The sequence below is a fragment of the Stenella coeruleoalba genome, assembly GCF_951394435.1.
Source record: "Stenella coeruleoalba genome assembly, chromosome: 9".
Taxonomy (NCBI): Eukaryota; Metazoa; Chordata; class Mammalia; order Artiodactyla; family Delphinidae; genus Stenella; species Stenella coeruleoalba.
In genome coordinates this window covers 83,188,161-83,211,291 of record NC_137155.1, presented here as the reverse complement: position 1 = coordinate 83,211,291, position 23,131 = coordinate 83,188,161, and the positions used below count along the sequence as shown (strand labels likewise).

General features: G+C 41.6%; 2 protein-coding genes across 2 annotated transcripts in view; both read right to left on the bottom strand.

Moving 5' to 3' along the window:
- CPA5 (carboxypeptidase A5) overlaps positions 1-21,024 on the bottom strand; it is a 49,935-nt gene extending 28,911 nt beyond the window's left edge. The window contains exons 1-3 of the mRNA XM_079932669.1: positions 20,914-21,024; positions 20,744-20,803; positions 19,708-19,792 (exon numbers count right to left, since the gene is read on the bottom strand). The gene's annotated coding sequence lies outside the window, so the exon portion shown is untranslated. The remainder of the gene's footprint in view (positions 1-19,707; positions 19,793-20,743; positions 20,804-20,913) is intronic.
- Positions 15,345-23,131, bottom strand: part of LOC307191756 (carboxypeptidase A4-like) — a gene marked incomplete at both ends in the record, with an annotated part of 33,329 nt that continues 25,542 nt past the window's right edge. Inside the window, 4 exon segments of the mRNA XM_079931952.1 lie at positions 15,345-15,532; positions 19,708-19,792; positions 20,914-21,113; positions 22,521-22,611. Coding sequence (XP_079788078.1) covers positions 15,345-15,532; positions 19,708-19,792; positions 20,914-21,113; positions 22,521-22,611 — 564 coding nt within the window.

The window sequence follows — 23,131 nt, the reverse complement described above, 5'->3', positions numbered from 1 at the left end:
TGCAGCCAGGGGCCAGCCCCTGGTGCCGGGGAGCCATGCATACAGCCCTATGAGGCGCTGGTGAAGTCTCTATTGTGTGGAGGAAACGCAAAGGTGACCAGACAGTTTTCCTGTCTGTGGGCCAGCAAACTCTTTCTGGAAAGGACTAAATAGTAAATATTTTAGGCTTTGGGGGGCCCATGAGGCAATATACAGGAAGTATTCTCACTGTATAGTCTTTCTTATATTTAAAAATATAAAGAGCTTTTGGGCTATACAAAAATAAGTGGATCTAGATTTAGCCTGCAGGCTGTAGTTTGCCCACCCCTGTCTAGTTGAAGAGGCAGGCATTCATTTATGAGACTATTGGAAACTATTAGAAAGCTCAAGGGAAATCAGAGACCAGAGTTAGAAGCATTCTTCAATCAAAGCCAATGATCTCCAAAGTGAGGCATTTGCTCTCACCGGGTAGAAAGGAAGAAATTAATAAGACTTCTAGTGTATATATATTTTTAATTAATTAATTAATTAACCTATTTATTTTTGGCTGTGTTGGGTCTTCATTGCTGCGTGCAGGCTTTCTCTAGTTGTAGCGAGAGGGGACTACTCTTCATTGCGGTGCACGGGCTTCTCATTGCGGAGGCTTCTCTTGTTGTGGAGCACGGGCTCTAGGCACGTGGGCTTCAGTAGTTGTGGCGCACGGGCTTAGCTGCTCCGCGGCATGTGGGATCTTCCTATACCAGGGCTCGAACCCATGTCCCCTGCACTGGCAGGCATATTCTTAACCACTGTGCCACCAGGGAAGTCCCTCTAGTGTATATTTTTATCTCATCCTTTTTTATTTCAATTTTTGTTTGTGTTTTACTAAATACATGATACAAGTACAATGGTATTTATACAGACTTTATAAATACATAATTACATATGTTGGGTATGACATGCTAAAAACGTTTTAATTGTAGGAGGGCAGGATGAAAAAAATCTGAAGAATGCTGGCCTAATGATCTGGCACCAATTTTGAAAAGTCTCATACTGTCATGGCTTTGTTTCTGTAAGTACCTCTTCTCTTACATAGCATTGGGTGGCAAAATCTGATTTTTTTTAATTAAAACTTATTTAAATCAACGTTGACAGATACTGGAGGATTTCCCTATCTTTGAAATCAATGTATTATGGTGGGGGTACTATTTGAGCACTGCTATGAGCAAGGTTATGCCTTTAGAATCTGATGTCTGATTGAGATTTTGAATCCTTGCTGCTCCTTTTTGTCATGTGGTGTCAGAACAGTCTTCCCCCATAACAGGCCTTTGGGATCAAGAATTTTAAGACTACTGCTGGGTCCATGTTTACTTCAGGCTCTCCTTGACTTAATTACATAGTAACACTTCTTGTATGTGCTGAACTCAGCCTCTGTACAATAGCAGACTTTTGTGCAACAGAAGACAGCAACTGGGGGGATGGGGTGCTGCCTGCCAGTTTAGCTCCTCACCTTACTTGATTTCATCTAAACAGAGTTGTTTGCACATTTTGCCCAGATTTTGTAAAAATTAGTGGAAAATGGAAAACTGAAATTTTTAGTGCCAATTTTTAAACCGTTGAGATAAACTTGATGCAACTGAGATAAAGATGGAAAATAAACATTCTGGAAACAAATAGCCTCACTCGGACATTCACTGGAGTAACCTAGGTAACTAGGTATTGATTTGGACAGGAAAAGATTAAAACTATAAAAGATGTTGTCAAGAACTCTGAAAGGTCAAAATTTTTACCCTGACTTCAAGTTAGTAAGTTGGCTGGCCACCGTTTCCTGGATGCCAGCAGAAGACACAAAACCCTGGGTCACAGGCAAAGAACTTTATTACTCATGGCAATATCAGCATTTGTGCCAGTTCTCTGAGTTCCATTTTCCACAAAGAGGGTCAGGTGACACCTGCCCAGGCAGTAGGTTGAATTATAGGAGAGGAATCCTGAGTGTAGGGAACCTTAAATCTATGATTTCTATTCTTTTAAATTTCTTAAGTTTTTTTTTTTTTTTTTTTTTTTTTTTGCCATGCCACGGGTTGCGGGATCTTAGTTCTCCAACCAGGGATCGATCCCACAACCTTAGCAGTGAGAGTGCGGAGTCCTAACCACTGGACTGAAAGGGAATTCACAAGATTATTTTTTATGGCCCAGAATGTGGTCTATCTTAGTGAAAGTCCATGAGCGCTTGGGAAGAATGTGTATGCCACTGCTGTTGGATGGAGTGTTCCATAAATGTCAATTAGATCAAGTCAATTGATGGTGCTATTCAGGTCAACTATATTCTTTCTGATTTTCTGCCTGGTTGACCTAAAAATTACTGAAAAAAGGGTGTTGAAATTTCCAACCAGATAGCAGATTTGTGTATTTCTCCTTGCAGTTCTATCAGTTTTTGCCTCATGAATTTTTTTTTGTTTTGCGGTACGCGGGCCTCTCACTGTTGTGGCCTCTCCCGTTGTGGAGCACAGGCTCCGGACGCGCAGGCTCAGCGGCCATGGCTCACGGGCCCAGCCGCTCCACGGCATGTGGGATCTTCCTGGACCAGGGCATGAACCCATGTCCCCTGCATCGGCAGGTGGACTCTCAACCACTGCGCCACCAGGGAAGCCCTGCCTCATGAATTTTAACACTCTGTTGTTAGGTGCAAACATGCTAAGAACTGTTATATATTCTTGGAAAATTAAATCCTTTATTGTTATATAATGCCCCTCTTTATCCCTGATAAGTTTCCTTTTTCTGAAGTCTGCTTTGTCTGAAATTAAGACAACTACTACAACTTTCTTTTGATTAGTGTTAGAGTGGAATAGCTTTCTCCATCACTTCACTTTTAATATATCTGAACCTTTATATTTAAAGTGGGTTTCTTGTAGACGACTTAATAGTTGGGTCTTCTTTATCCAGACTGACAATCTCGGTCTTTTAATTGGTGTATTAGACCATTCACATTTAAATTTATTACTGATATAGTTGGAGTAATATCTACCATGTTTGTAACTGTTTTCTATTTATTATACTTGTTTTTGTTTCTTTTGTTCCCCTTTACCTGCTTTCTCTGGTTTTAATTGAACATTTCAAAGAATTCCACTTTATCTTCTCCCTTGGCATATCAAGTATGCTTCTTTTAAAAATTATTTTAGTAGTGCCTTAGAATTTGCAATGTACACTTTTAACTAATCTATGTCTGCTTTCAAACAACACTACTTCACATGTGGTGTGGGTACTTTAGAACAGGTGGCCCCAACCCCTGGGCCACGGACCAGTACTGGTCTGTGGCCTGTTAGAAACCGGGCCGCACATCAGGAGGTGAGCAGCAGGCAAGCGAGCGAAGCTTCATCTGTATTTACAGCCGCTCCCCATCGCTTGCCTTACCACCTGAGCTCCGCCTCCTGTCAGCATTATGGTGAGTTGTATAATTATTTCGTTATGTATTACAAGGTAATAATAATAGAAATAAACTGCATAATAAATGTAATGTGCTTGAATCATCCCAAAACCATCCCCCCACCACCCCAGTCCATGAAAAAATTGTCTTCCATGAAACCGGTCCCTGGTGCCAAAAAGGTTGGGGACCGTTGCTTTAGAACATTCCCAGCTTCTTCCTCTTACCCCTTATAACATTGCTGAAATACAGTATATTTCACTTATCCATAAACTGTAATCTCATTGTTACCATTTTTAAACAGTTATCTTCTAGATCAGTTAAGAATAAGAAAAATAAAATATTTTATTTTACCTTCATTTATTCCTTCCCCTTTCCTTTCTTTATGTAGATACAAATTTTTGACCTATGTCATTTTCCTACTCCCTGAAAAACTTTTTTTAATATTTCTTGCAGAATTCAAAATCCGAATTCCCTCAGATTTTGTTTGTCTGGGAAAGTATTTCTTCTTCACTCCTTTTTAATGTTGATATTTATTTATTATTATATTTTATTATATAAGTTTCAGGTGTACAGCATCATAATTCAACATCTGTATACACTACAAAATGATTATCACAAGTCTAGTTACCATTCATCACCATACAGTTGACCCCCTACCCTCTATTTCACCCACCTCTCAACCCCCTTCCCCTCTGGTAACCACTAATTTGACCTCTGTATCTATGAGTTTGTTTTCAGTTTTTTTTGTTTGTTCATTTGTTTTGTTTTTTTAGATTCAATATGAGTGAAATAATATGGTATTTATCTTTCTCTGACTGAGTTAATTCACTTATTTCATAATACCTTCATGATCCATCTATGCTGTTGCAAATGGTAGGATTTCATTCTTTTTTATGCCTGAGTGTATTCCATTTGGTATATACACCACATCTTCTTTATCCATTCATCCATCAGTGGACACTTAGGTTGTTTCCATATCTTGGCTCTTGTAAATAATGTTGTAATGAACATAGGGGTGTGTACATCTTTTTGAATTAATGTTTTCATGTTCTTTGGATAAATACCCAGAAGTGAATTAGCTGGGTCAAATGGTAGTCCTAGCCTTAATTTTTTGAGAACCCTCCATATTGTTTTCCATGGTGGCTGCACCAATTTACAGTCCCACCAACTGTGTATGAGGAATCCCTTTTCTCCACATCTTCTGCAACATTGTTGTTTCTTGTCTTTTTGGTAATAGTCATTCTAACAGGTGGGAGGTGATCTCTCATTGTGGTTTTGATTTGCATTTCCCTAATAATTAGTAATGTTGAACATATATTCATGTGCCTGTTGGCCATCTGTATGTCTTCTTTGGGAAAATGTCTATTCAGGTCCTCTGCCAATTTTTTAATCAAAGTTGTTTGTTTTTTGTCGAATTATATGAGTTCTTTATATATTTTGGATATTAGCCCCTTATCAGATATATAATTTGCAAATATCTTCTCCCATTCAATAGACTGCCTTTTCATTTTGATGATGGTTTCTTTCGCTATATAGAAGCTTTTTAGTTTGATATAGTCCCATTTGTTTATTTTTGCTTTTGTTTCCCTTGCCTTTGGAGTCAGATCCACAAAACATCACTAAGATGTCACTAGATGTCAATGAGGTTACCACCTATGTTTTCTTCTAGAAATTTTGTGGTTTTCGGTCTTACATTCAAGGCTTTAATCCATTTTGAGTCAATTTTTGTGTATGGTGTAAGATAGTGGTCTAGTTTCATTTTGCTGCATGTGGCTATCCAGTTTTCCCAACACTATTTATTGAAGAGACTATCCTTTTTCCTTTGTATGTTCTTTGCTCCTTTGTCATAAATTGTCCTTATACATATAGGTTTATTTCTGAACTCTCAATTCTGTTCCATTGATCTGCGTATCTGTTTTTGCCAGTACCATATTGTTTTGATTACTATATCTCTGTACTATAGTTTGGTATCAGGGAGCATGATACCTCCAGCTATGTTCTTCCCTCTCAAGACTGTTTTGCCTATTTGAGTCTCCTTCAGTGTCAAGGGATAATCTCACTGAGTAGGAATTCTAGGTTTGTGTTTTTTTCTTCAAAACTTTAAACATTTCCTTCCACTCTCTTCTTGCTTTCACAGTTTCTGACAAGAAGTCCACTGTAATTCTTATGCTTGTTTCTCTATAAGTAGTAATTTCCCCCCTGCTCGCTTTCAAGCTTTTCTCTGTCTTTATTTTTATGCAGTTTGAATACGATGATTATTTTATTATACTGAACAGTAAACAAATCTTTCCTTCACAGGGAACATTATCTCTGTCTTCCAAAGCTATTTATTGTTCTAACAGCCTTGAAAAGATAATCTGGATGTGCAGAAACATAGAGATCCATGGAGAATTTATCCATGTATAAAACACTGTGAAAATGGCACTGGAAATTGGATTCAAAACAGGGTCCTCAGGGGGAATTCTCTGGCAGTCCAGTGGTTGGGACTCGGTGCTTTCACTGCTGTGGGCCTGGGTTCAATCCCTTGTCAGGGAACTAAGATCCCGCAAGTCGCCTGGCACAGACACAAAAAAAGTGTCCTCAGCCTTGGTTGTCCATTAGTATCACCTGAGCAGATCTTTACAAACCAATGTCCACAGATTCTGTTTTAATTGGTCTGGGATGGAACCTAAGCATCAGTAGTTTGCAAAAGCCCCCAGGTGATTCTGACTTATAGCCAGGGTGGAGAACACCTGTCTAAAAGATGATGAGGTGAGGTGTAATTAGTAAATATATTTTTAGCTCAGTGCTTCCCAAAGTTTGCTGGGCATGTGAATTACTTGAGAATCATGTTCAATGCAGATTCTGATTCAGTAGGTCTGGAGTGGAGCCAGAGATTCTGTTTCTGACAAGCTCCCTGGTATTGCCTGATGCTGTCATTTGACTTTGAGTAGAAAGGTTTGGGCTCACTGGGAATACTCTAATTATAATCTGTGTCTACTGCTAAAATTTCATATACATACATGTTCAGGAATTTATCATATATGAAGGGAGAAGGCAGCCTGACTCTGGAAGATGGTTTTGCAATAGAGTGAGGCCTTACGGTTCCCAGGACCACAGAAATACCTTGGGTGTTGAGATCTTGAGAAATTTGACAGACACTTCAGGGTGTTAAAAAAACAGATTTAGAACACAGGGCCATTAAATCCTAAGCAACGACTTTACTCTGAACCTTACATTGCTCAAATATTGATGATGGTAATAGTTGAGGATGGGTCCACAAATTTGGATCCAAGTGTCAGAGAAATAAAAAGTAAAATCCTGATATTAATAGAGCAAACATTCCATCAAGTTTGGGCAACTCAGGGAAAAAAATGATCAATGTGTTATTATTTCTCCTTCTATTGGGAGTAAGGGAAATCATCTCTGGACTGCCTCCTCTCAATCTTTTGGTTTAATTTCTAAAGGTTACGATACTATTGGCCTCTGAGGCCACAGAGCTGGCACCTATATCCCTCCACCACTCTGCAACCCTGGCAAAGAGTAGGAGAGAAACACCCTCTTCCAGGGCCAGTGCTATTCATCATCAGGCCTTCTCCAGCCTAGCAATTTGTCCACTTTCCAGCTTGAACAAATATCTTTCTGGCTACATGAGTCCCTCATTTGTTTTCCTGAGTAAACGGAAGGCTCCTAGACCTGCTGCCAGGCACTACAGAGCCTGGAGGACATAAAGAAACATGCCTGTAAGATATTTATCCTATTGATGGCCCTGGGGCAGGAGGGAGAGAGGGAGATCTGGGGACTTCTTCTTTGACATGCCTCCCTAACAAGTTAATACCTGTTCAACCACCAGCTGCCTCTAGAAGTATTTAGAAATACCACTTCACAATGATGATACCACTGGGCCTAACATCTCTGAGTTTTCTAATACAGATTTGCTGAAATGAGAGCAGTTCTTTGCTTTCCCTGACCTCTGTGCTTCTTACATCCATCAGAAAAGAACAATACTATAGCAAGGTACTCAGAGCTGAGGAAGGGAGACTGCCTCAGCCAGTTAGCTAAGTAGATCAGCTGACTCTGCTGCAGGTGTCACCAATTTGTGCTTAGGTATTGTGGACCCAAAATAAATAAAACCTTGGCTCTGCCCTTGAGGGAATTATAAGCCCAAAATCTGGGTTAATGACTTTCTAAGGTTAGGCCAAGTTGTTTAAATACTCAAACAGAATATGTCTACCTCCTTGTTGACAGCAGTGGGCATTTTGTCATCAAGGTTTCAAGAGGCTAAAGTTAAAGATGGGAGTAGGTGGTTCTATAGGTTATCTAATCTCTAAGGGCATGAAGTCCCTAATGGATGGGTATAGTGTCTTTGGTCCATTTCAGATGTTTCTTAATAACTAAAATATTGTCTCTTGATGACAATGTTGGGTGCAGGCACAGGGGGCAGACCCATGGGAACCACACAATGTCCCTCAATTGTGGTCATCATCAGCCAGCAATGGCAGCCAGAGAGGGAGGCCTGGCTCCTGTTTCTTCCCTAAATTCCCTCTCATCACTGCAAACCTAGAAACTCAAAGGTTTCAGGGGTCAGGCAGATAATACAGGGCTGTGAGACCAAAGGAACTGGAGGAACTCTGTGTATTTTAAAAGCATTCAAATTGCTTTCTCAGCAACAATCTCTAGAGCTGGCCTTGAGAATCTGCTTCGCCATTTCCATCTGTCTATGTTTGGACATGTTACTTCACCTCTTTAATTCTTTGACTCCTCATCAGTAAATAGAGATAATAATACCCATCCTGCACATATCCCCAGGTGGTTGTGATAATTTAATTATCCAATATCTATAAAAGCATTTTAAAACTATAAATCATTACAAAAATGCAAGCAACTTAAACAATATCAAGTCTTCCTTATCTCTGAAGGTTTAATTTATGCTCTGTTTCTCTTAGAACTTAGGGACATACATTCCTATCTATTTTACAGAATTCCACTGATAATACTTGTTGGAAAAGGTACTCTTTTTCTGCTGCCCTAACTTGTTGAGAGTATGGTTTATGCGATTGTTAACTTGCTGCCCTACAGCAGATCAATCGACAAATATTTACTAGCTGCTGAGCTCAGCTTTGTAGGAAATACAAAAACTATGAGATTCTCTTTCTGCATTAAAGGAGCAAATTGCCCAGCTGCACCGTGGTACCCATATATTCTAAGGAGGAAAAAACTGCCTATGCTCTCTGGATGCCCCCAGTACACCTGGAGCTTTACTTCAAATACAAGAAACAGCTGGTGTTCATGATTTAAGGCTCAATACAAATAGTAGGGGGAATTTATTTTACAAGCTGTCTAGTTTGGCAAAATTCCAGAACTCATCAAATAGAAAGATAAAGATGATGGTAATAATGATAAAAATTATTCTTCAAATGGCCGTCGTCAAAAAATCTACAAAAAATAAATGCTGGAGGGGGTGTGGAGAAAAGGGAACTCTCTTGCACAGTTGGTGGGAATGTAAATTGATACAGCCACTAGGGAGAACAGTATGGAGGTTCCTTAAAAAACTAAAAATAGAACTACCATATGACCCAGCAATTCCACTACTGGGCATATACCCTGAGAAAACCATAATTCAAAAAGATACACGTACCACAGTGTTCATTGTGGCACTACTTACAATAGCCAGGACATGGAAGCAACCTAAATGTCCATCAACAGATGAATGGATAAAGAAGATGTGGCACATATATATAATGGAATATTACTCAGCCATAAAAAGGAATGAAATTGAGTTATTTGTGATGAGGTAGATGGACTTAGAGTCTGTCATACAGAGTGAAATAAGTCAGAAGGAGAAAAACAAATACCATATGCTAACACACATATATGGAATCTAAAAAATGGTACTGATGAACCTAGTGGCAGGGCAGGAATAAAGATGCAGACATAGAAAACGGACTTGAGGACTCGGGGTGGGGGGAAGGGGAAGCTGGGACAAAGTGAGAGAGTAGTAGCATTGACATATATACACTACCAAATGTAAAATAGTTAGCTAGTGGGAAGCTGCTGCATAGCACAAGGAGATCAGCTTGATGCTTTGTGACAACCTAGAGGGGCGGGATAGGGAGGGTGGGAGGAGGCTCAAGAGGCAGGAGATATGGCGATATATATATATACTTATAGCTGATTCACTTTGTTGTACTGCATAAACTAACACAACATTGTAAAGCGATTACACTCCAATAAAGATATAAAAAAAATTTTTTTAAAGATTCTTCACAGCTGTTCTTAAGATAGTGACATAAAAGAAGTGCAATCTACATAGGACCTTCCAAAACTGGAACATACCCTCAACTTCACCCAAAATAGACTTATAGCAGTCAGGGCCTTCCCAGCACCTGTAGAAATCAATGGTGACCCTATACACTTGACATAGTTGTGCTTGGAAGCTGGACCTTTGAAGGTTTCAGGCCAGGTTCCTTTGATTAATCCAGTAAAAGGGCATCAATATTTGTTTAACATAGGAAAGGTCCCAAAGAACCCCAATATTTCAAAACCCAAATGATACTCAAAATGACAACATCCAACTAGTGCTTTTCTGTGAACTGTTCAGATCTTTAAGTCTCAAGATAAGTCTAAAGAAAATAAGGCTTCTATGGGACTTCCTTGGCGGTCCAGTGGCTAAGACTCTGTGCTTGTAATGCAGGGCGCGTGGGTTTGATCCCTGGTTAGGGAACTAAGATCCCACATGCTACGCAGCACGGCCAAAATAAGATAAGGCTTCTAATAAGGGAAAATGCCAATGTCCTCATTCATAAATGAATTTTCACCACTTGGTGAGAATAATAATTCAAGCTAACACATACTGAGTACTTCTGCTTCCAGGTAAGGTGCTGAGGACTTTAATACATTAGCTTACTGAATTCTCTTGATAAGCTATTGTAAATATAGTCATTATTCTCATCTTAAAGATAAGGAAACTAGGGCTCCCAGAGGTTACATCATGGCCCAAGGTCACATGGCTGAGTTGGGCTATTCGGCTGCCCCTCACCACGTGTAATCCAGACAGAAGTGGATGTGGTCTGCCTTTCAGTCCCCAGGTGGCTGCAGTTCAATGAGTGGCTCTGGTTTCAAGTAGGCAGCACATGGATGACAGCTAATCCCATCCACAGCCATGGACAGTATCCCTCACCCTACCAGTTACTTCACAGAAGGTCTTCTTTTTGTCCCCAACAGGACTGGGTGTAAGACCTGGAAATGGCTCAGCAAGCCCACTCCCCAGTACTTCGAAAAAGAGAATCTAAAATACATTTTTCCATCATCAATGGATTATCCCTTTCCATCCTATTTAGTGTCCTTAATAGTAGAAAATTCCATGGAGACTGGTTTGATGTGGTATAAGAGCCTTTCGAACTGAAATGTGTTTCAGAAATTTAAGTTGTGTCCATGAATGTTTATGACTTAGATCTTCTCTTTTTCAGTGGGGTCTTCACTTAGAGGACAGGAGATATTATTTGTCTTGGGCAAGAAACCTATTGCTCTTGAGATTTTCCACCTGTAAAATGTGGATAATAACATTTAGCCCACATTTTCCACGTGGTTTTGGGGAGTATAAAAAGAAAGCAAAAAAGAGAGGTAAGAAGACTTTTACAATACAAGCCAGATGCCATCTTCTCTAACATTTCCAATCTAGAGGCCCCACCACCACCCATCACTCTCCTGACAGCAGCCAGTTTCTTTTATTTATAGCAGCTCTCATTACCCAAATTAAAATTTTTAATTTGTTTACTTGAGAACTTCCTGTGTCTCCAACTACAATGAAATTCCATGCAAGAAAGGATTTTGTCTCCTTGTTTGTCATTGCATTGCCAGCACCTAAAACTGCCCCTGGCAGACATTAGACTCTCAATAAATGCATGTTGAATGGTAAAACCTTTTTGTAAAAAAATCTATATCTTTGATAACATTTTTAAAAATGGGATTTCAGGTCCATAGAAATAGATTAAGTATAATCCTTGGTTAATGGCACGACTTCTTTGGTTATTTATTTAGCTGTTGAATTAGGTTTTTTCCCTAAAAAAAAAAAGAAACATAACCTAAAACAAAAGCTAAGGTCCTTCATTTCACCATAGGGCCTTGACCCTTATCTCATCTCCGAGCCTCTCTCCATCTAAGGTAATCATCATTCAGAATCCCAGGTTCTTCATTTCCCTAGAAGTAGAGCCTGAGATGGGATTCTGGCTTAGGTGATTTACTGAGGGAATTCTCAGGAGAAGGGGAGTTTAGGAAGCAGGGAGGGACAGGGGGGAAAAAGCTAAGCAAGGATGCGGAATCTGCTGGAGGCTGGATTCCGAGCTCCCAAGCATACACTGAACCACAGCATTGAATCCACCTTGAAGTAAAAGACTAGCTGTTTGTACCCCGAGTCAGGCAGTCATTGGCTGACATGTGGGAAGGTGATAAAGAGAAAGCAGGTGCATAGCTTCCTAGGTAAGGCAGGCCTCATTTGGCTAAGGACAATTCTCCAGAGAAGGATGGGGCCTTGAGCTGTTGATAGCCAACATTCCTAGCAGCTGGGGATGAGTGCACTTGACTGGGAAAAGGGGTCTGAGCATGCCTACTATACCTTGCTTCCCTTCACCCAACCCTTTTTACTGAGTTATAGCTGATTAACAATATTATATGTTTTAGGTGTACAACAAAGTGATTCATAATTTTTAAAGATTATACTCCATTTATATTATAAAATATTGGCTATATTCCCTGTGCTGCACAATATATCTTCATAGCTCATTTATTTTATACATAGTAGATTGTACCTCTTAATCCCCTACCCCTATCTTGTCCCTTCCTTCTTCCCTCTCCCCACTGTTAACCACTGGTTTGTTCTCTATATCTGAGTCTGTTCTTTTTTGTTATATTCACTAGTTTGTTTTATTTTTCAGATTCCACATATAAGTGATAACATACAGTATTTGTCTTTCTCTGACTTATTTCACTATTGCTTCCCTTTTTTACACAGTTTTATCAAATTTTATGCCTTCCTTATAAGTGTATGTGTATATATAAATTATATATATATTTTTTTCCCAGTTATTTGGAACTTTCTAGAAAGGAAATCACCCTAAATTTTGTTTTGACTGTAGTATAATATTTCTGTATGTGAAAATACCATACTTACTCACCCATTCTCCCACTGGTGGACTTTTAAGTTGTTTTTAGGTTTTTGCTATTATGAACAGTGTTGCTGTGAACATTCTCATTTATGTCTCCTGTTGTATACTACAAGAAGTTCTTGGCTTTATGCCTGGGGTGGAATAGGTGGATCATAAAGTATGAACTTTAGAAGATAATGCCCAACTATTTTCCAAAGTGATTTTACTAATTCACACACCAACCAATAATGTATAAAAGATCCTATTATCTACCTCCTCCCCAACTATTTTTAAATAGATCTTTATTGGAGTATAATTACTTCACAATACTGTGTTAGTTTCTGTTGCACAACAAAGCGAATCAGCCATATACATACACATGTCCCCATATCCCCTCCCTCTTGAGGCTCCCTCCCATCCTCCCTATCCCACCCCTCTAGGTCATTGCAAAGCACCTAGCTGATCTCCCCATGCTTTGCTGCTGCTTCCCACCAGCCAACTACTTTACATTCGGTAGTGTATGTACGTCGATGCTACTCTCACTTCGCCCCAGCTTCACCCTCTCCAACCTTTTGACTTATGTAAATTGAATAAGTATAAAATGGCATTTCATTTTGGTCTGGATTTGTACGTCTTCCATCAGTAATCATCTCTTCCTGTTTTTATCAAAATACTTGTTACCTCTTAAGTAAAATGCTTGCTCATATCTTTTGTCCATTTTTCTATCGGATTATTGGTTCTTTTCTTACTGATCTGTAGGAGTTCTTTGCATCTCCTTCATCTGTTGAGTGTATTATGAATGTTGTGACTATCTTCTCCTAGTTTGCAACTTTTCTCTCTTCATGGTGTCTTTTAATTAATAGCTCTTAATTTTATTATAGTCACAGGTATTCTTTTATGGCTTTTTAATGCCTTGCTAATAAATCTTTCTCTTAAGGAATCTAAAGGACAATCTCAATCTTGGGGGTGAGCAGGGGGGTTCCACAAATAGAGCCAAGTTACAGGCGAGTCACAGAGGCAAGCATTGTCAGGTCTACTGAGGCATTGTCTGGTCTGAGGCAGCCCTAACTAGCCAGCACAAGCGACCAGCTGGCTGGCAGGTGTGTTCTGGTTATAGAATTGGATGTATCATGCTATTAGAGCTGGATACCATTAAAAATTCTAATCATAGACTGTAATTAACTTTCCTTGCTCTGATGCCCCGCTCACTAAACAACCTTCTGATTATAATTTGGCTTCCCATGTATCTTTGCCTACAGAGAGAGAATGTACTGTTCAGGCCTACGTGAGGATCCAATCCACTGAACAGTTACATGCTATGATGTAAATTAATAAATTCGTATTCTGATTTTATCACCTGCCTCATCTGAGCTCTCTAGGCATGAGTCAGCATCCCCAAGTCTAATCAATATGGATACAGAGAATATCAAGCCTCTGAGCTGAAAAACTAAGAACTAGACCTAGGACCAGAGCGAAATCACCAAGGTAACATTACCCTGGAGGCCCTTCGGCCTGAAGGAGAAGGCCTTCCTACATGTCATGTGATATGGACAGGGATTAAAACTGACTTTTGACGTTATAAAGAGCTGCATATTCAAAACCATAGCTTGGTTCCATTCAGGTGAAGGCGAAGAATAGAGGATGATCAGGAGACTCATATTGAATATTTATTGGCTTATGAGCACACACCAGATGCTGCACAAATCCTAGGCAGAAGGATAAGATTTACAGACATGTTCGAAAAAGGCAAATTAAAAAAAAAAAAGAATAAAGAAAAAAGGCAGATGGTACATGCTAAGGAGGAATGTAGCAAGAGGAGCCTGACTGATGAATCCTTGCTCCACCTTGGTACTCATGGTCCAGGATGCAAAATAGAAAAAGGCAACTTTAAAGACCAAAAACAAAAACCAGGAGAAGGAAACACAAGGTACACCAGAGAACAAATTGTAATGTGCCGGGCAGGGAGATTACCCAGGCCGGCGGAGCAATTTAGGACCAATAGGGTAAGAGAACGATCTCTGAAGTAAGTTCAAAAGGCAAAGTAGAGGGAAGCCCATTAGGACAGATAGGGATAATTTAGCAATCCTGCTATTAGATCACCACTTCATCCAGGGTTTCTGAGTGAGCAGTACCTATAAAGACACAGATCCCCTTCTGGGATCCCCAGTTACACTGAATGATAAAGAGAAGAATGTGATCAGAACTGTAGTATCTGGGAATTTTTGGCCCAGTGATGAGACGTGATCCTCTACTTTGTACTCAGACTAAGAATAAATAAACAAAAACAGAAAAGGGGGATGACCTATACTGATGACCCTTCGGGATTTATTTTTCAAAGAAAAATATGTTCAAGAAAGGTGAGATATATTGAAGGAAGTTATGCGTCATCTTCCAAGACCAATCTAAAAGACAAACATTATCTCCCACAGCACTTCCCTTGGGGCCTCCACCAGAGCAAGATCATGGGCGTGGCTAGATTGGATGAGGCTACAGAACCATTTCACATGTCCTTTTATTCTAAAAATGAGGTAGAGACAGGCCACCCAGGAAGGGTTGATCCCAAGTGTGGCCTGCCCACCCAGCTATGTGGAAGGAAAGGCATACAAAGGGCTCAGTGAAACAGCGGGACCAAAATACAGCAGGGTGGCAGAAGTGCTTCTCTAAGCACACCACCAGAATGCACAAACTTCAAGGAAGGGGGCTGGAGAGGGGCTGACCTGTGTTCTCTACAAAGCCAGAGGGCTCTGACTCACATGTGAAGGAATAAGCTCCCTTTAATAGTGGCCTCAGTGTGTGTGTGTACATGTGGATAAATAAATGTAGACAGAGCAGGCTCTCTTCTAGGAGAGGTTGTCCCGCACATGCTCCATGATGGTCTTCAGCCCCAGCCAGGTCTCCTCTGCAGTGGGGATGATCTGGTTGGCTGGCAGGAAGAAGCCATAGTGCCCAATATCTCTCAATTCAAAAGTGAATGCATACTTGATGCCATTATCATATGCCCAGTCAACACTGCTGCCACTAGCTGGATCTGTTAAGTCAAAAGAGAAAACACCTTTGAAGCCTAGTTCCTTTCAGGGTTAGATGGAAAGGGGCCTGGAGCTCTGCCCACCTGTGGTTCCTTAGGGATCTACAGTTATTTCTGAAAGTCATCAGGCCTACAACATAAACACTGGCCTGATCCCTATGTCTCAGACTGTCCTGCACCATGAGGGTCTTCGCTAGTCTCAATCCAAGAGATTTTAAATCCTCATTTCCATCTTGTCACCAACTCACTGTGTAGACTCCTTCAGGTCACTGGAAGCAAATCTTTACAGAGTGTGGTAGGCAGCCTCCAAGATAGCCACGATGATCCTTGTCTCCTGGTATTCACATCCTTGTGTTGTGCCCTCCTACACTGGACAGGGCCAACTTGACCTGTTTTTCAGGAGACTGCAGAAATGAAAGTGTGTGCCCTTCAAAGCTAGGTGATAAATATCATGGGTTCCGCCTTGCTCTCTCTTGGATCACTGGCTCTGGGGAGCCAGCTGTCATGTTGTAAGGACACTCAAGAAGCCCTATAAAGAGGTCTATGTGCTGAAGAACTCAGTGCCAGTAATTATCCCTCACTTGCCAGGCATCTGAGTGAGCCATCTGAGAAGAAGATCCTCCAGCCCCATCAAGCCTCTAGATGACTGTAGCCCTGGAAGACACCTTAACTGCAACGTCCTGAGAGTCCCTGAGCCAGAGCCACCCAGATAAGAAGCTCCTGAGTTCCTGACCCACAGAAACTGTGTAAGAAAATTAATGTTTATTGTTTTAAGCTGTTAAATTTTAGCATAGTTCTTTACATCTCAAGAGATAACTGATACACAGAGAGAAAGAAGCACAGCCCTTGGGACTTCTCTTTGCCGAAAGGCAAGAGGTCTGTTTTCCTGCTTCTTCCAGTCAAAACTCTACTAGAGAAGAAACTGGCTAAAAGTGCAAAGTGTAGATGATACTGAATACTAAAATAACAATGTAATAGCAGCTATCATTTGTTGAACATCTACCATGAGCCAGTCATCATACTGTAAAGTTTACACTTATGATCTCATTTCATCTTTAAGAGGCCAATGAGGTAGGTATTACTGTCCTTGTTTTTCAGATGAGAAAATCCAGGTTCAGAATGAATAATTTATCTAAGAAAATATAGATGGAAAATGGTAAGGCTGGAATTTAAACCCAATCCATCTGATGACAAAGCCCATGCTTTCTTCAACTGACTTGGGGTCTATTTATTATATAATATATATGTCTACTAAATGAAAATATGGGTCCCTTTGTTTTTCCATTGTTCCTAAAGCTTGTTTCTCATGATACCATTTGTGATTTTCTAGAGATGCTGCTTCTGCTACAATTACATGCTCCCAGAGGTTATGGAACAGGCTCTCCTATACTCTCTGAAATTCTTATGTAATTCCCACAGCCTTTCTCTACACTAAGAAAAATGATGAATTAAAAAAACAGGCAATGGCACCAGAAGTTTCTAGAAGTTATTTACATGGCAAGCTCAAGTATTTCAGAACAGATTTTAAATTCAGGAAGGGGCCAAGAAGACCTCTGCTGAGCAAAGTGATCAGGTTCATGAACTTCACTTTACTTGGGTCCCTGCTAAGTCTACCTACTCTTTTTTTTAAAAAACAACATATATGGGGGACTTCCCTGGTGGCACAGTGGTTAAGAATCCACCTGCCAATGCAGGGGACATGGGTTCGAGCCCTGGTCCGGGAAGATCCTACATGCCATGGAGCAACTAAGCCCCTGCGCCACAACTACTGAGCCCACATGCATACAGCCCATGCTCCGCAACAAGAGAAGCCACCGCAATGAGAAGCCCACGCACTGCAACAAAGAGTAGCCCCCTCTCGCTGCAACTAGAGAAAGCCCAGGCGCAGCAACAAAGACCCAAATGCAGCCATAAATAAATAATAAATAAATTTACAAAAACAAGAAAAAACACATATGGGAACATACTAATAACACTGTTGTATACACTGTATTTTTCAATTAACATTTGAAGATTATTCCCTATTAGCACATACAGATCCACCTCACTCATTTAAGGGCTGCACAGTGTTTCACTGTAGTAATGCACCAAACATGTTTTTATCCAGCACTCTACTGATGAACATTTAGTTGCTTACCAGTCTTTTGTGACTATAAACAATGCTGTCATGAACATCCTTAATACTCACAATCTATCCATGAGCTAAATGAGCCCAATGAACTTGTTTCCAGAGGAGGGGAAAGGGTTGCTAGAGGAAGGTGGCCTGAGGAAGGAGACATGAAAACTCTAAAAAGCAGACACAAGAGTTAAAGAAGCAAAACAGGCTGCGCTGTTCAGCAAAAGGATTGAACAGTCCAGTACAGCACAGAAGGCCTTCAAGATACAACAACTGACATTCAGAAGGCCACTCAGTCATGAAGAACAGAGCTTAACTCTCTTCTACATACTCTGTTTAAGAAGGCAGGAAAGTGTGAAAACCCATTTTAGAATTATTTTCATCTAAAATGATTAATCTAAGGAAAAGTTCAGCACTTGAAGGGACAAATGTCAACTACTTATATAACACATACAATAACCCAGGGAGTTAGAGTGCTTTTATTACAAAAATTGATTTCATTTTGGAGAAGAAAGGAGGGCAGACAAAGCCTATAAAAAATACAGAAGATGGGCTCTTGAAAGAGGTAGGAAATATTAGGTATCCTGGACAATGCTCAGGAGAGCCTTTCTCCTCTTCTGCTGGAGGAATCTGATGAGTATCTCTTAATTTTGGCACAGCTTATGCTGGGGAGAAGAATGTTTTTGACATGAGAGGAAAAGGCCATTCTTTAAACTGGCAACTGACCCAAAAGCCAGGACCCTGGTGACCCGCAAAGATCTTTTGAGAGGACCTCCTCAGAAGGCTCCTGCCAAGTTCCTTTAGCTCTCTTTGGTGTAGGACTCAGTTCTGACTAATTAGAGGGTGGAGAACCTCTCCTGATGTGTTTGTTCTCTGAGGAGCTCCCATTCAACAACACTAGTAATAATAAACCATGAGTAATTACTGGATTGTTGCTGCAATTAGCAACACAACCACCAGCATCATGCTGAGTGCTTTATGCAGCTTGGTGGCATGTGAAACACAGACAAGAGTGCTGAGATCAGAGTACAGAGGAGGACCCAAGAGGTAGGTTGGAGAATCTTCGCAGAAGAGGAAGCCTGAGGGGAACAGCTAGTTGAGGGCGAGGTAGGTAGGATGGGACAGCAAGTTACAGTATGGAAAAGGAAAGAATTATCAACAAGTTTGCAGGGGCTTTGAGGGTGGACCAACTGTTGGAAGACTATTTACAGAAGAGGCACAAGAGGGGAAAAGAAGGGCACTTGCTTGAAAGGAGCTTTGCTCCCCACATTTTTTGTTTCTGTTTCCCATTTATAGCTAGGGGCTTGGAGAATAATCATATCCTTCAATTTGATCTAAAAATTTAAAGATCACGGCTTCCCTGGTGGCACAGTGGTTGAAAGTCTGCCTGCCGATGCAGGGGACACGGGTTCGTGCCCCGGTCCGGGAAGATCCCACATGCCGCGGAGCGGCGGGGCCCGTAAGCCATGGCCGCTGAGCCTGCGCGTCCGGAGACCGTACTCCGCAACGGCAGAGGCCACAACAGTGAGAGGCCCGCGTACCGCAAAAACAAAACAAACAAATAAAAAAAAAAATTTAAAGATCAGACTCACAGAATAAGGGAACTGGAAGGATCTCAGCAGGAATAGAGTGAAATGCTCAGATGAAACACTTCAGTGAGAAACCAAAACAAGGGTATTTCCTCCAATTGGGGTTGACTTGTAGGTGATGGGCCTCAAGACCATCTTCAGGTCTGAAGTCTTGGTAGAGTTTTTGTTTTTTCAGCTCAATGCTAATGATTGTCGGGGGAACCCCTCACCTAAGCCTGTTATGCTCAACACGTGTTCATTTTGGACAGGAAGGTGAGGGGTTCCCCTCTACCCACCGTACCACCACCTCAGTTTGATGAAGATGGCCGCACGCGACAGCTACCATCACACAGACTTGACATAAATTCAGCCTATCACTAACAACAAAAAAAGACTACAACATAGGAAGGCTGACTTGCAGCTCTTCTCCCGCTCCATTTCAAGTATCCTCTCAGAGCATTTCCTTATAACCAATAAACTCAGTGAGTACTTACAGACAGTGGTGCAGGTAGGACACACTTGGTACTCAGGGTCTGACAGGGAAGCCAGAGCTTCGGCTACACACCTTGCCACCTCATCCTAGGAGTGGGGAAATCATCAGAGTGAGAAAGAATGGATCCCGAAGCCAGACATTCCTCAGCTGTTCTGTACTGCAGTGGTTTGAAAAATTCCCGACCCCACCCTCAATGTTCCCTCCTGGTCTCCTTCTTTCCCAACCAACCAGAGCAAAGGCCTGACTTTCCCTCACCTGAAGTGAGGGAAATGGTATGGTTCCTCCAACTCCTTCTCTTATCCTCAGTTCTTTACTTCCAGTTTGGGGCAGGGGGTAAGGAGAGAGGTGGAAGAAGACCAGATAAGCATTCTGAAGCATGTATATTATAAACACAAATTGGAGGAACTGTATTCAAGCTCTTCATATCATAGATCTGGAAGGCTGCTCACCAGCCCATTAGAAATCTAATAAAGGCACAACCATCTTCACCTATCCTGAGGGAAGGGAATGTCATGTTCATGAACATGAGGGAAGGGCAAGTATGTACAAGAGAAAACCTTCTAAGAGTTAGGTGCTCCCAGAGTGGAGGTGGAGACAGGGATGCCATATATGGATGTGCCCTACACAGAGCACCTCGAGAGCAGAATCTAGTCCACACCTGGCCAGCCCTGGGTGGGGCTGCATCTGCTGGGAGGCGTGTGAGCTAGCTGTGGCCCCGGGCAGAGGGGCACACTCAAGCAGACCAGCGCAGAGAGAGAGGCCTGCAGTCACTCTGTGGATGCCAGCCCTACTCCAGTCAGTTCACCCTGAGTGCCTGCTCACATCTTGGGGTGAGTCATTGCATGTGACCCAGAGCACCCCTAGGCTGTGGCCTACACCCTACTTAAACTCTACCTTACACCAAGTGAGGAGCACCTCCCCCTTGCCCACCACAATGCTACCCACAGTTCTTGGCAAGCAGTGGCTCTGCAATATGTTTTGGTCGGAAAAACAAGTGAGAAGGAAAGACAGGGTTGGGTTTGGTTCTTGGAACTCACAGCAAACTCAGAAATAAGAGGCATCATCTTCTTCCTATTCCCAGTAGGCCTGATGGCACACTGCAAAGAACAGAGAGAGAATACTGGGGCTTCTTGAAATAAGCCCTGCTCCTGGACTTTGCAGCACCCAGGGGAAAAGCATGCCCAGGGCTGGATGCAGCCCCGCTTACCAGCTCATCAGCATCCGGGGCCTTTTTGACCATGTACCCACATGGATACGTCAGCAGCTGTGCGTAGCTGTGCAGGTCGATGAAGCATGTGAAATTCCCACGTTCCTGGATGAAATCTACCACCAGTTTCACCTCCACTTCTGAACTGGCGTGGGCTCCATGGTATACTTCGGAACAAGGGTTGTCACTGGCTCCCTCTCCTGTGGGGGGTGGCCGAAGCAGAAACCTTAACCCATAGGCTAAGGAAACAAAAATGCAGGGTACTCTACCCAGAGGAGGGGGAGAAGGCATAGGCAGGCCATTACTAGCTTCTCCCTGAGAATCTGGTCCATAGTGTATGTAAATTGCAGGGAGGGTGTGGCAGTGGGGTGCTGGATCTGCCACACATGGGCAGGAAAACTGGTAGAACTCCTCTAAATGGAGAGAGCTGACCTTGTATTGTATCACCAACAGTTGTCATAAATAATTAATATCATACTTGACGGTGAGTTGTCAATTAATAAGTATTCTAGATAATTAATATGAATACCAATTAATAATGAAAATGACTCCATTTATTCTGGTGTCAACTCATTCTCTTGGTTCAGATCTTAATGGCCAAGTGCTGCCAAAGATAATCTATTGTTGTGGCTAAAATCTCTTGATTATTTGACAGGTATTTAGAATTACTGCCTTCTGTATTACCTCACAATATAGGCCCCTAAGGTATCTGGTGTATGTGTGAAACCACCCCTGTTGTAACTTAACTTTGACACCCTCAATTCCCACATTTGTATCAGCTCCTTTCCCACAGTCACATTATTTTTCCCCCGGTGGTTTTTGTGGTATTTCTATGCAAGTAAGAGAATTAAAACCATTACATTAAAACATTACACTAAAAACAAAACATCAGTACAGCTGAATAGTGAAAGAGAACTCTCGCGCTTTGAAATTGAAAAGTGAGTTTAGGTCCTAATTCTTATCAACCATATGCTCTTGAGATTGTCTCTGAGCTTCAGTTGTTTCATTTCAGACAAGAAAACTCAGTCTCCAAGTCAGAAGAATAAATAAGATTATACATGGGAAGGTACCTGGCACATAGTTGGCACTATTGTGGGGATGATTTTTAAATAACTGGAACTCAGAACCCAGGACTCCTAATTCTCATTCTCTTTCCATGACATCAAAGGGCTGAGGTTCATATTTACACATCTAAGGGTAAACTGCTGTAGTTTAATCCTCACAATGTGATCTTGCCTGTTGGGGTAACAGTGCTAATTGCTCTCTTCTGAGTTGCCACCAACAGCCCTTCCACCCATCCGGTATTGCCCAGAAGCTGGGATGGCCAGGGTACAAAGCAGGCCCATGAATTTATATATATAAGATAGAATAGTTTTTAAAATAGTAGCATTCTCTCAGGAGGACAGGAATTGTTCCTCCATTCCCTTTCAAAATTACAAATAATAATAGTAAAATGATACATAGAGAGAATAAGGGACTTACCCAAGTTTCTCAATGAACCAGCAATGGAACTAGCCTGGAAACCAGCTCCCTCACTGCCAGCTCAGAGGCCTGTGGACCAGACTACCCAGGGGTAGCAGGATTTAAAAACTGTCTCCCCAACCTACCTGCAAAACTAACACTCCAATTTCTATTTGGATCAGTACCAACGCAGGAGCTTCCAGGATTTAGAGACCGTGTCTTCCTCCATAATCGGTTCGGAAAAATTCACGAAGGAAGGAACAACATTCAGAGATGCGTCAGGGCACAGGAGAGGTGAAGGTTTTCTTTGGGGGACTATGATGGAGATGGCACCATGGATGGGACAAGCTGCCTGCAGCTCTGGAGGCAACTCCAGAGATCTGGAGGATCATCGGGGCTTCAGCCCTCACTAACTGCGGAGTCTCTCATGCCCCAGAGAGAGGAGGTTTAGCCCTTCTGGCCCGGAGAAAAGGACCTCGCCAAAATGCCCTGATGGGACCCAGGCTGACACCATCTGAGTCCACTGAATAACTTTGGGCTTCAGTAAAAGTGGGACAAATGGACATTATGGGCCTCAGTGATCACTGATGTGACAGGAAGTGCACGGCAACTATTTTATCCTTGCCTAAAAAATTAACCTGACTCCAACCAAGCATCTAGATCTGACCACAAGTGAATAGGAAATACAGGAGATGAGGGAATAAATTAAATGGCATAGAACAAAGAAGCCATCAGGCAAATTCAGAATGTGACACAT